Source organism: Dendronephthya gigantea, unplaced genomic scaffold (assembly GCF_004324835.1).
Source record: "Dendronephthya gigantea isolate DGI-Jeju-01 unplaced genomic scaffold, DenGig_1.0 000016F, whole genome shotgun sequence".
Classification (NCBI taxonomy): domain Eukaryota; kingdom Metazoa; phylum Cnidaria; class Anthozoa; order Malacalcyonacea; family Nephtheidae; genus Dendronephthya; species Dendronephthya gigantea.
Genome location: NW_021163026.1, coordinates 1548789 through 1562841, shown reverse-complemented (window position 1 = coordinate 1562841; position 14053 = coordinate 1548789). Strand labels below are relative to the sequence as shown.

The following is a 14053-nucleotide window of genomic DNA, read 5'->3' as shown; positions in this document are numbered from 1 at the left end:
CCCCAGCTTTTCACGGCCGTGGAAGTGGTATTCAAGATGGCGACCGAGCCCGAGGGAAGCTCGGAAGAACAAGAGAGCCATTTTTTGAAGCCGATCGTGTATTCACCCGAGGTCGAACAAGCCATTTCAGAAGTAAGCTTGATTCTAGGGACGTAGAGCTATGTTTTGCGTGTGGATAAAACGTCCACGCGTGAATTGTAGCTTGGTTATATTGCATGTAGTTTGTCTTAAATTTTGCTAGTAATATGATTTGATATAGTATTTCAATCATTTCATATTGTACCCCGTAACCAACGGCAGCCAGACAATTTGAAAAAGTGCAAAATAAAACGCAGTCGATATCTGTCTTTGCTGTTTTGTTTTATCGTAAATATCAAGAACGCAAGATGTCTATTTTCGGAATTTGTTTTTATTTTGTGTATTTAACATGGAACATCAGATAAATACTTTTGACAAGAGATCAGATAGAAAGGGAGGGATTTTGAATCATAACATATAGAAAACATATCTTGCTAAACATCGTCCATATACTGGTTTATCTATCATATACATTTTTATAACAGTTTTACACAAAGCTATTGGTATGCTGCTGTTGAATATACAGTACAATATACTGTACAATATTTTACTATTATAAAGAACCTAACTTGATATGAAATTTATGAATTAGATCAATATAAATATGATATTTCGTATCTCAAATGATGATTCTGAAAGAGAACCTAGCAGTTTAGCATGGATGGTGATCAATGCATGTTCTTTTACATCAATCCCTGGCATTTTGCAAACTGTTCAACATACACATGCTCAGATACTGTAGTATTCAGCAAGAGTAATAGACTTTAGCATTTATTACATACACTACATTTACATGCACGTATGGTGGTTGCTCGTTAATTTGGAAGTGTACCCATAGAAGCAGTGGCATGATTTTTACAAACAAGAAGCAATATCTTGTAAACATTTTTCAATTGTCTGAAGTTTGCTGGCTTGGCCAACAATATTTCTTGTCACTCAGGTATGATTTTTGATATCTTGATAACTTGCTTTTATATCAAAGGTATTCCACAGCAATGATCCATTGGACAGTAAGGACTTCAATGCCGTGGATTATATCAACACCATATTTCCTACCGAGCAGGTACAGATCTATCTGTGTACTAGCAGTCCACGGCTATGAGGGTACTCGTATTTTTTTAAGTCCCAATTTTTTTGAAAAAAACCCTAAAATGTCTTCAGGCAAAAATTGATATGGATCTGATATGTTCTGATGTGAAGCAGTTTTAGTCTGTCAATTTAAATTAGTTCACTTACCATGTTAGGAGCTCTGACGTACTTAAATATCAATTGCATAACTTCAAATATACCGGTACATATATATATAGTAAAGTATGTTTTGTTTTCCTTCCTTATACCTGTCATTCATTATGAAATGCACATTGTTAACTCACAAACTCAAGGATGCTAATTTTTATTAATTTATTTTTAAACTATTTACACATTTTTCTCATAGCATTAGCAGACCACAATCACACAATCGGATCTTGGTATAGGGCTCATTGTTCAAATGCCATCTATATTAAGTAGCCTTAGGTAATACGGCATATGAATATAAAACCACTTCTAATAGTTTGTTTGTAAAGTTTATCATGTTTTCTCATGAAAATTCCTCCTAGGGAAATAGAAATTTTATCTTAAAAACTTAAAAAACCATGCAGAAATGCAACCACAGAGACATATTGTAGGATGATTGAGCGTTGAGTACTTCCAGATCCTCACAGTGGTGTTATGGACCCTTAACAACCCTTAACCCTTTTATTTTAGTCACTTACAAACCTTGATGAAGTCGCAAATAAAATGAAATTTAGAATTAGGTGAGTGAAAATCTCTAAACTTACTGTCGTCAGTCATGCATGTGGAGTTCTTGTTGTTGACATGAAAATTGACTGTTTTTGCAGGGGTTTGGATGGGGAAATACGCCAGGTAATTCGTGGTCAAACAAATGTTGGATTGGAAGGCCGACAGGTAAATGACAAACTGCCTTGATTTTATATGGATTGGTGAAATTTATCCAATCTTTTTAATTAAGTCAGAGTGAGGCTCTACCAATGCTTTTAGTGACAAGAGCAAATTGTACTAAATTGCACACATTTACTGTTAAGCACAAAGCCATGAAATGCAGTGACCATAATATCATATGTATTTTGTTGCAAAAGATATTTGGTTAATTCAGTCATGAATCAAGTCATGCAAACAAATACTGTACTGCCCAACACACACAACCACTAGTAGAATTTCTAGATAAAATGCAGGTTATAATAAAATACAATGAGAAAAAAAATGCATAAAAAACAATAGACATAAATGGTTAAGTGTTCATATATTGATTGATGACATTCGTGATACATGAAAACATAACGAGCAATTGAGAAACCCTTTGGTGATGTATGAGCTCTCTGGTTGAATACCATGTAAATATCAAGTATTGCATTGTAATCATGACACATTCTTTAAATTTAAGGCTTTAGAAGAAGCACAACAGGCCATTCAACAGCTGTTTGAAAGAATCAATGATATAAAATCAAAAGCTGAAAAGTCTGAAAAAATGGTAAATTTAATGACCTATTTGAATGATCAGAAATATTGGTACATGGTAGATTACCCAACCCTGTTTGTCATACTATAAAGTACCATACTGTAAGAGCTAGATCATACCAAGCTTAATTTCTGCATTTTGACTAAATGTAAGCCATCATAACAAAAAATATAATGATTATCTATATAATCAAAATGTTGATGAATATGGCCAGCAATACCAATTGATAACACATGAAATTGCATGGCTATAAGGTATATGGTATGACTGTTTGGTAAACCAGTATATATGGTATTCATCTGTCTTTTAGGTGAAAGAAATCACAAGAGATATAAAGCAACTGGATTGTGCAAAGCGACATTTAACTAATTCCATTACAACGCTAAATCATTTGCATATGTTGGTTGGTGGCGTAGAAAGTTTACAGTAAGTACTAAAATTATCAGCATAAATGCGTTGAACAATCAGTGTGAGAGGGGGGAACACCAGAACAACCACTATGTGGGGACAACCCCTATGCCTATGGAGGGACCTAGGGGACAACCAGTATATAGGGACAAGTATGTGACACAACCAATATGAGAGGACAACCAGTATGAGGGCAACCAGTATGGTGGGGCAACCACTATGGGAGGACAACCAGTATGGAGGGACAACCACTATGGGGGGGGGGCAACCACTATGGGGGGACAACCAGTATGGGGGGACAACCAGTATGGGGGGGCAACCACTATGGGGGGACAACCAGTATGGAGGGACAACCACTATGGGGGGGCAACCACTATGGGGGGACAACCAGTATGGGGGGACAACCAGTATGGGGGGGGCAATCACTATGGGGGGACAACCAGTATGAGGGGACAACCACTATAGGGGGACAACCAGTATGGGGGGCAACCAGTATGGAGGGACAACTAGTATGTGGGGGCAACCAGTATGGGGGGCAACCAGCAGTGGCATAGCTAGCCCAACAATTTAATCATGCTATGCTAATATTTTGGTGTTTTATTGACTGTGAAAACAATGAATTTCTAAAGAAATGAATAATGATAATAACATAAAATTTGCATAGCATGACTAGATCGTCAGGCTGGCTACGCCACTGCCAACCAGTATAGTAGGACTGGACAGCAGCAATATGTGGGCCAATGGGGGCAACCAGTATGTCAAATTTGGGAGTCTAACTGGATTGAACTATGTTAATACCGTGGGCCCTTTTTGTTTCTTGTTGGTTGACTGGGAACGTTTGTATTGGGTTACCAGGGCATAGAGTCTAATTTTGAACATTTTCAAGTATATGTTCTCACAAGCATTACCATTAGCGCGAAAATTAACTGCGAATTAGACCAGCCACTTTTGTGGTAATCTAAATTAAGGCGATTATTGACGAAGAGTTTGTCATAAACGTAGGACCATAAATGGGTTTCGAGTGCACTTTACAAAAGCGCTTCTTAAAGCACGGTTTCCTTTTCATATACATCTTATAAAACTGTTCCAGAACTGCCGAGTGTGTTTGATATACGACGATTCGGTGTGTTTCAAAGGTCACGCCATAAATTTTATGTACTGCGTAAAAAGATAAATTGATTATCATTGCGCGAAGATCAAATCAAGCTCATGTCCCAAGCGTTTTTGTTTTGTGAGATTTAGTTTGCATTTGCGTTTGTAAGGGAACCATGCGTTGCCACTTTCCGCTGTATAGGCGGTGTTTTCCTTTTCGAGGCCTACAGCCCTCGCTCCGTTTTAAGATTCTAAAATATCTGCGCGTGAATCGTTCTGTGGGTTTATACAAGACAGTGTTTCTTACGGAGATGCCAAATTTGGGGTGCCCACGTAAAAACTTAAGCACTATTTATATCTAGTGGCGTTTTTGCCAAGCCAGACTGCCTGACGACATAGCAATCCATTTGTGGGAGATGAATCGGCTCCCTTCAATGTGTCAATCTGTGCATGAAAAGTTCACCCTATGAAAGGGAATGTGGATGCGCCGAGTGGCATACAAGGGTCTACTTAGCAATTGTTCTAAACAAAAGCTTAATGAACTTTGGAATTTGAACGTGTTATCTTTAGAACCTACATATACATCAACCTATTTGAACCGGGTTTAGTCGGTTAGATATTCCGATACGAAAACCTGTAACCCGATGTGCTACGTTTGCTATTGTAATACGAAAGACCACTTCAAAAACATTAAGAGAGCTTTAAGGTTTCAAGCAACGACGCTTCTATGTCCCCTGGGACCAGCTTGCGGCGCAAATGGCTGGAATAGTTTGTTTATTCGAATTTTCTTACAATATCATCGTTTCCCCCAAGTTTGCGATGCGAGGTTGTTTCGAGAGCGATGCCCATTAAAAATATTTGAGGAAGCATTTGATAAAGGATTTATGGTTAAACCCACAAGAATTCAAAGATTCCAAGAAGCTCTTAATGATCTCTGTTGACCTTGTCCTAGAATGCTGACACGAAAACGACAATATAAAGAAGTTTCTAATCTTCTCCAAGGAGTTCTCAACGTTCTTGACCATTTCAAGAAGTACTCTGGCATTCCTCAGATTGCTGAGCTTGCTGACAGGTAAGTTCAACTTTTATATCTGCGGTTCATATTCACCCGAGGGGAGGGGTGTGGGGGGGAGGGGGGAAGGTGAGAAGAGGTCGAGGGCGCAGATCGCTGGGCCATTATTATTGAAGCTGGTTTCCGCTTAGGTAAATAATCCTCAGGCATGAGACGTTTTTGTCTGCAAGGGCAGTCTGTTAGTTTGGATGCTTTCCAGGATATAAAATTATTTCCTATGAACAACCTTTGCTCCTCCCGACCCTGACCTGGGGCTGGGCTCGAATGCAGCATTTAATACAAAAGATGGCGGCATGTTTTGCCGTGATGGTGCCATGTGAATAAAAATTCTCGGCCAATTTTAAACCGTAACGTTAGCAAAGTTAAAATCTTTGTTTAAGACGTTGCATCATTGAAAGGAAGTCTGGTTAGCTTGAAAGAACTTCTGTGTTTACAAGCTAACAAGGTGATATTTTTCCATCGGAAAATATGAAAATTTCTTTCGGCAAAAGAGCATTCTTTGTTTAAAAAAATCAGACGGCATGCGCGGAGATTAAAACTCGCAAAACAGAAGCCAGTCCTTATACTAATTCAAGTGGCATAAATATTTTTGAATCGTTTCCTTAACTGATTCAAATTTTGTAAAAAAAATCTTTTACGATTGACATGTCGCCATGGGTATTAAAGTTAAGGCTTCTTTGGCTGGCATCATAAGACTCGTGACCAGGCTTTCGGTGGCCGACGAGTGGGCAGCTACAAAAGGGGGGGGGGTTAGGGCGAAACTCACCCTTTCTGCATGCATTCCTGTCCAAAAAAAACGCTAGTTGAAAAACCTGTTCGAGATTTTTCGACTTTTTTCGAGAACTACCGTGGGTCATGATCCTACAGTCTTGTCAAACACTCGTGTCAAACAAAAACACCTCTCATCTAACCTCGTAAATGGCTTAAATGGCTTTTTCTCGTGCGGTGCAGACAATCTATGTAAGGAATTTCTACAACATTACTTGCAGTCAGCGATATCACGCGATACGCTTTCTGTATGATATAATAATTGTTGTGTTACCAACAGTTTAATGGCCAAAATGCTTCTTAGTTCAAAAAACAGATAAAAAAAGATCAAAATCTTTGTGTTTGAACAAACAATTGTCGAATAATCCACAGGTTGTTATGCCAATATAATTTTATGGATGACTTGAAGAAAAAATTTTTCCTGTATTGTTGTATATGGCACGCGTTCAAAACTAATATGTGTATATTATAAACAGTATATATATGTATCCTTAACCGTACAGGTCAATTTCATAGTCTTTACATCACGTTTCCTAATCGAAAGGTAATAATTTTTATCGTCAAACAGTATACCGTTAGTAGCATAGCCAGCCTTTCGAATACTTAGTGCTCCCAGACTGTGAAAACAATCAGTTTCTAAAAAGAATAGATGGAAGAATTAAGACGATAACGTTTAATTTTAATAGCGGAAGTAAATCGTGGCCACTTCGATCAAATGATGTTATAAAATGCGGAAAATTTTTCACAGTAGAACTTTAATTAGCTGAAATAAATAACATTCTGAATAACTCGAATATTTTAATGCTCAAATCGTAGAGGGGAGAAAGCGATGAAAACATGTCATTTTCAACAAATTCAATATTTGTTTCAAGATGTCCTAAAATGATTACAAACTTGATAGTAAATTCACTTACAGTTGTTAGTCTGATGAAAATAATTTTAAGTGGTTGAATATATTTTGACAAACTTGCTGATTATTGACTGCACGAAGCATGAAATTAGGTCGAAAATAATTCAAATTTGCGGTGAAGTATGTTGTACGAAGTGATAAATTTCTTTCCTTATACAGAGTGAAAACAATTCAACATGAACTTGGTACACAGGTTTTAACGGATTTCGAGGAGGCGCTGTCTGCACGCGGTGTTAAGGTATTGTCTACCGCGTGGACTATATTTTTATCGCTAAAAAAATCGTATTCTCGGAAAGCGCATTGCAAATGATTTGTTTACTTGTGGGATGTATCAATCTGCATGCATGCATGTGGGCCGAAAATGGTGGCAATATCGCACGCAATCCTATTGGAAGTGTGTTTCAAACGATTTATGCGTTTCTGACGAGCCGAACGCTTGGTATAAACTATGCATAGCAAGACATCTTAACTGATTATCTCTTGTTTTAACGCGTTCGGCTTATGCAAAGTACGGATTTTTTAGGGGAAAGCTATCCTCGCTTAGAGATAAACACAAATATATCTACGATTCTATATATTCACTGTTATCTTTGAAATCCACTTCGATAACCGCAAACTAACCACTGGGTCACTTTGCTGCACGGAAAGCAAGCCTTCCACTTGAAATATGTTTCCCTCTAGGTTTTTCTACTTGATTTAACTCTTGATGTATTTGTATCGAATACCCTCCATATTTATAAAAAAATACACGGGAATACAAAGCATATATTTATGTATCAAGGTTTTTTTCCCCACAGCCACCTGCTGGACCGAATTCGTTGCTGGCCGAAGCCTGTCAAGTTGTTTGCGTTCTAGACATCAAAGTTAGGTGAGACTATTTAATTTTGGAAATTGAATGCAATTGAGTACAAAGTGCTTGTAAAATTGAAGTGCTTTTGTTTGTTTAGGGAAGATTTAATAAAATGGTTTGTCAAATTACAGTTGGACGAATACGTTCAACTGTTTAGCGATACACAAGAGGTTTGTTGTCTAACATTGCGGTCACGACTGACCAAAACAAATTGAATGTTTTGCTTTGTTTACAATTTGCTAAGCACGTCATGTATGAAAATATAAAGCCACAAAGACTCTTGTATAATTTATAAAATTCTCAGTTATGGACTTATGCACAGTGAATTGCAATTAAACCTAGAACGCTAACTTCATTTTTTTGTAAAAATTAGCAAATGATTTTAGTTTACATAGTTCTAGACATTCCCAGATAATTACTCTTTACGTCTGTCTTAAACGTTTAAAAAACTCGGGAAAAATTCCTTCAAATTTGGCCTAAAAGATGGACCAAGTTAGCGTTCCGGGTTTTTTATAGTTCACTGGTTATGCAGTCTCGCTGTCTTTCGAAAGAATAACATGCATGTGGTAATGGCCGTTCTTGTCGTATCCTGATGTTTCCCCACTTAACCCGCATCCCCCATCATGAGGCGGGGGGTGGTTCATCCTATGACCTGTCTTCCTGCTCAGCAATCTCGTTCCACGAGTTTACCTGAATCTATCCGTAAGACTGAACTGCTCTGAATCAAGCTTTGTGTATGTCACGCTAGACAAAACAAAGATGATCCCATGCTATCCAGCTCTGTTCATTTTTGTCCTAATCTGTACCTATATATAGGTTGGCTGGCTGGATAAGATTGACAGAAGATATTCATGGCTGAAGAGAGCCTTAGTCAAATTTGAAGAAGATTTCAAGGGAACGTTCCCCCCTGAATGGCATGTCGAAGAGAAGATTTGCGAGGAGTTTTGTCATATTACAAAGTAAATATCAACTTTACCACAACATTCTCTGCTTCGATACTGTAGAAAAATACCTCTTCAATCGCACCATCTTCAGGGATACGAAATTTTGAAACTCAGATTGTAAGATTAATATGAATTTCATATTTCGATTGCATAAACGAGGTTCAGATTTGAATATCAATTACACTAGCAATGAGAAAACATGGACCAATCAAATGCGATATATTGATCAGGTTAGCCAATCACAAGCGCGATACGTCAGCGAAAGGCAGCGGTGGTGAAAGTCATTTCTGAACCTTGATTTATCTCGCAGCCTATTGATAGTTTTTTGCTGGCGCTTGGGTGAAATTGACAATCCGAATATATGCCATTTACTTTGATTTTAACCTGTTTTATTTAGGGACGACTTAGGGAAAACAATGTCCGCTAGAACGGATGAAATTGACGTGAAACTACTTCTGTTTGCAATCCAAAGGACAACGACTTTTGAAGGTTTTCTCGCAAAACGATTCGCCGGTAGTTTGTACGAGACTAATCAGGTATTTATTCAAACAACAGGCTTTGCCCCAGGTGAAAGCATGGACCACTGTGGGTAAAGAGGTTGGTCGTGTCGAATCAGCCAATTGGTCGGGGGGGGGATGAAGATTCCTAAACATTTGACTCACAAACACAAAGTCATAAAAGATAAATTTTAGAGATAGTAGACACATCGACTCTATTTTGGATTTGACAATTTTTTTTCTCTTCATTTGCAGCCGAAAACTGGTGAAGGCGAAAAAAACAAGGTATGCATGAATGATATGTTTTTGGCACCTTGAACAAAGCCCGTTTTTTTTGGAAAAATACCAACTACCTTCAACACTCATTCACCTCTCCTGAGCGAGTCAAAATATAATCAAATACTGTTGTTTTAAAGCTGGCCCATTTTCCGTGGTCGAAAATTTCCAACGTTCCTGAGCTCGCGTGCAAACAAACAAACAAAAAATTCACTCCGGCGAAAAATTCTGTCTAGTGGAAGAAATCAGTCTTCAACCACTGACCTTGTCTACTTAACTTAGTCTTATGAGTATATATATATATACAGGTCAATGGCCTTAATGATCAGTGAAGACACTTCATGGGTGCACCCCGCTCTCCAAATTTTGATGCCTGTACTCTAATCACATTCTCAATGATAATTTCATAGATCGCTGCTTCAAAAGAGTCGCGATTTCTTGGTTTAATCTCGAGATGTTTCGAACCACATTTACATGTTTATATTGACTCCCAAGACAAGTGAGTACTCAGAGGTGATTCCGTTTGGATTGGCGTTTTTCAAAAAACCTGTTCCTGTGAGCTAGTATCAGATCAGACAGGTATACTAAATCAGTTTCACATGAAACTACATGTTACTTACCACAATATTTGTTTTCGACAGGAACCTGGGTGAGTTACTTGACCGCTTCGTCACCGACTTCAAGTCTGTCGGCATGGCCCAGATCGAAAGTGACGGAAGCAACGTGATCCTGCCAAGCGCTGGAGAGCTCTTTGTGTTTTACAAGAAATGTTTAGTGCAGTGTTCTCAGCTCAGCACTGGGCCACCGCTTCTGTCGCTTGCAGCGACGTTTCAGAAATACCTCAAGGAATACGCCGCGAGAATATTGTCCGCCAATATGCCCAAGTACGATAATTTAATATACGATACACCACAAACGCGAAGACCCGAATGACTATTTCTCTATAAAACTAAATAACCAAGGAGCAGTGTGGCAGCGTCTTCAAACAACTTAGCATCAAATGTGGTATAACAACTGCCTAAAATAGACAAAAGACTTCTCGACGTTTCGACTTGAGGGCCTTCGTCAGGAGAGTTAGTATTTAACTAGTTAGTCATATTAACTCTCCTGACGAAGGCCCTCAGGTCGAAACGTCGAGAAGTGCTTTGTCTATTTTAGGCAGTTGTAATACCACATTTGATGCTAAGTTGTTTGAAGACGCTGCCACGCTGACCCCTGGTTATATAAAACTAAATACTGAACATTTAAATGGTCCATTGTTGATCCATAGTAGATTTTTGCTAACTACAGTAACAGTACGTGAAATCGTGAACCCATTCACACTATGCGATTGGTCATATACGATTCTTACCCTGGCGTATGTGAACGTATGAACACGTATACAAACATCACATTTCAAATTCTTCAAGCAACGAAATGAGCAAAATTGCGACGTTGGCGCTCACTGCCATCCGTCAGAATGATAATCGCGTACAGCCAATCGTAAAGTGTAAGTAAGGTTTTATGTACGAAGATTACAACGCCATTATCATTGCCTGATTTCAATCTTGTTCAACCTTCCTTTCAGAACAGCCACTCAATCTGGCGGACTCGCGAGTATACTGAAAGACAACGAAATAAAATTTAACAAAGAAGATCAAACATTGGCCTGCTGTATTCTCTGCACAGCGGACTATTGCTTGGAGACAACGCAACAGGTATGTCAGGGAGAGAACAGCTCTCGACTGTGGTTTTTAAACATCATTCATTGTCAGAATCAGAGGCGAAGACGGTCGGTAAGCCTTGGCGAAGATTTCGTTTTTTAATTAATCATCTTTCTTTCTTCGCTTCCCAACGCAGCTGGAGGAAAAGTTGAAGGAGAAAATTGATGTGGAATTATCAGAAAAAATCGACCTTGTTAACGAGCAGGATATATTTCATTCGTGAGTATACTCTAGGATCAGGTCTTTGCATCTGTAAATCTCTTGTCCTTCCCTCCCACTGACCTATAGTATAATTCCTGGAGGGAGTGCTCGCCATCATCAAGTGAAGCAAAAAAGATGGCGGAGAAGTTACTGAAATCTCCCTCCAGGAGTTATAGTATAGCTCAGTGTTCCCACCTCTCATATCTCATCATTCGTTTTCCATGCAGTGTGATATCAAGTTCCATTCAGCTGCTAGTTCAAGACACTGAAAATGCTTGTGACGCCCCGCTCACTGCCATGGCTAAAGTAAGTGAATAGAATCAGACAGTTTTTACTAAAAATGCCCCTGTTACACGGTGCAATTCTTCTTTTGAGAGATGTAAATTTAGCCACCACCAAACTCTTGTGTTTATTACACTCCATGGACGTTTCTTATACGCTTACATTTTGAAGACTTTTCGCTAGTTTGCATCTCTTAAATGTGGAATTGCATTGCATGAAAAATTGGACCATGTAACACAGCTTTAATTTTATTGCGCCATTTTCAGCTAGTTTTATTGGCCACTCGTCAGCTTTTCCCCTCTTTGCCTAGATCAGAAAGTAATCTGTGATGCAAAATGTCAATTCGCAACACTGTTTCTGCTCTGTAGGTTCACTGGCAAAGTATCGAGGCAGTTGGTGATCAAAGTACATACGTGACTGCCATAGCAACGCATCTTCAAAACATAGTACCCGTCGTCCGTGACTACCTCACATCAGTGCGGAAATATTTCACACAGTTTTGTGTCAAGTTTGCAAAGTGAGTCTTCGTGTGCTTTTCTCATATTCCTTCTGTCATTTTGCCCATCCAGTGTTTCTTTCCAGACCAGTTGATGAATCGTTCTATTTCTCTTGTAGTTCCTTCATACCAAAATTCATCAGCCAGATTTACAAATGCAAGCCAATAAGTACAGTGGGCGCCGAACAGGTAGGTATGAGGCATGCGTACAATGTGTCAGACATAAGGCCCATTTACATTACGCGATTTGTCGTGTAAGATTCGTACCCTGGAGTATATGAACGTATGAACACAGGTACAAACATGACGGTTTAAATTCCACCCTGCACAATATGCATGAAGATTGTGGCATAGGCCCTCTTTTGCATCCGTCAGAATGATAATTGCATACAACCTATCGTGTAGTCTAAATAGGCCTATAAAAAATGACAAGACTGTAGAGTTATTGGAAAGAATACGATCTCATTCGTACAAATATAACCAGGGAGCAGCGTGGCAGCGTCTTCAAACAACTTAGCATCAAATGTGGTATAACAATTGCCTAAAATAGACAAAACACTTCTCGACGTTTCGACCTGAGGGCCTTAATATGAACTTTCATCATACTCTCCTGTCGAAGGCCCTCAGGTCGAAACGTCGAGAAGTGTTTTGTCTATTTTAGGCAATTGTTATACCACATTTAATGCTAACTCATTCGTACAGCTGCATTAGGAAAATATTTTCTTTTTTAGTTGTTGCTGGACACTCATTCTCTGAAAACCATTCTGTTAGACTTGCCTTCACTTTTGTCTAATGTATCAAGGAAAGTCCCGGCAAGGTGAGAGAAGTGGTTTACCCGTCAGCAAACAAAATAGGCCTTTTTTCCATTAAACTAAATGTTAGACTAGGAGTGATCATCGGCGCCACTGTTAATAGCATCCGAGAATGAGTAAAAATCTAAAGTTTACTTGCAAAATATTGAAAGTTTTACACGTCTGGCTATTTCTTTTCACAACCTTCCGATATTTCACAACCGAACTGCCCGTTTTTACTAATTTTGGGATGTTTTTTCCAGCTGAGAAACCCAGTATTGATGAATTGATCTGTTTCAACATTCGGTTCGCTAAAGAAATGATCAATAAAATTTACAATACGTAATGTTGATGCTTTTCAGTTACTCCAAAGTGGTTTCAAAAGGCATGGCCAAGGCGGAGATGATATTGAAGGTAAGTCTTACGACTGAGAATATCCTCATGAACAAGATATCTTCAGAATGAAAGATATTGATGATGCAGGCTGGAATTTTACGTTTAAACTGTCTTCTAGGTTGTTATGTCTCCTCATGACCCTCCGGTTGGATTCGTTGACAACTACATCAAGTTGGTTGGCGATGCTGACACTTCAAACTTCCAGAAATTGCTGGATATGAAGGTGAGAGTCTACATGGACCTCTAGCTTTCTTAGCTTCGCCTAGTGAACTCATAGCGCTTCAACAAGGAACGAAAATTTTTGAAGCGTAGGCCTTTTACACATCAAAACACTCATGACTGTCCACTCGTTCTCATCCATCAAAAAGGGCTTAATCGCGGGTAAAGTTGGCATGAGAGTTGATCGAAATTTTTTTCCAGGGTTTACGGCGTAGCGAGCAACACGCCATGCTGGATCTATTCCGTTCACGTCTTCCAACACCGAGCACTCCAGACGCCAAGAGCTCAGCGTCGCCGGCAACGCCCGAGCTCGAGTCGAGCAGAATAAAAAGACTGGAACGACTAATTAAGAAGCAATTTTAACAAAGACAACCGCTGCGCATCGCTGGCTCGCAAAGAAAATGGACAAGGGTTAGGTAACGCCAAATTACTACTTTTCTTACGAATGAGAAAGGTGCCTATAAATTTTATTCAATTTAATTGGATTATGCAAACACACAAACATAGTTGTTTCGTAATGGAATAAGAAATACAATTCGTGCGATTAATGAT

At 38.9% G+C, this 14053-nt stretch overlaps 1 protein-coding gene across 2 annotated transcripts; it reads left to right on the top strand.

Annotated features, from left to right (window-relative positions):
• Nucleotides 1-24: 24 nt before the first annotated feature.
• Nucleotides 25-14049, top strand: LOC114520364 (vacuolar protein sorting-associated protein 53 homolog). Of its 2 annotated transcripts, none has more exons than XM_028540614.1 (24): nt 25-132; nt 1061-1141; nt 1825-1874; nt 1959-2025; nt 2522-2608; nt 2907-3022; nt 5049-5168; nt 7006-7084; nt 7644-7714; nt 7794-7866; nt 8513-8655; nt 9038-9176; nt 9393-9422; nt 9824-9912; nt 10055-10297; nt 10981-11110; nt 11253-11335; nt 11545-11623; nt 11968-12116; nt 12215-12284; nt 12827-12912; nt 13249-13300; nt 13401-13505; nt 13703-14049. In XM_028540614.1, exons 1-24 carry the CDS (start codon nt 37-39, stop codon nt 13862-13864), a joined length of 2400 nt encoding a protein of 799 aa, XP_028396415.1. In that variant the 5' UTR covers nt 25-36; the 3' UTR covers nt 13865-14049. The 2 variants fall into 2 exon arrangements, with proteins under 2 accessions (XP_028396415.1, XP_028396416.1); XM_028540615.1 differs by lacking the exon at nt 25-132 and adding an exon at nt 1514-1593 and having other exon boundaries at nt 13703-14048.
• The last annotated feature ends 4 nt before the right edge of the window (nt 14050-14053 follow it).

Excerpts from the sequence above, each read along its gene's own strand:
- LOC114520364 (XM_028540614.1), top strand. The coding sequence starts at position 37 with ATGGCGACCGAGCCCGAGGGAAGCTCGGAAGAACAAGAGAGCCATTTT. Across the intron at positions 2,609-2,906 it reads CTGAAAAGTCTGAAAAAATG|GTGAAAGAAATCACAAGAGA; the intron begins GTAAATTTAATG and ends TCTGTCTTTTAG. Across the intron at positions 12,913-13,248 it reads TCAAGGAAAGTCCCGGCAAG|TTACTCCAAAGTGGTTTCAA; the intron begins GTGAGAGAAGTG and ends GATGCTTTTCAG.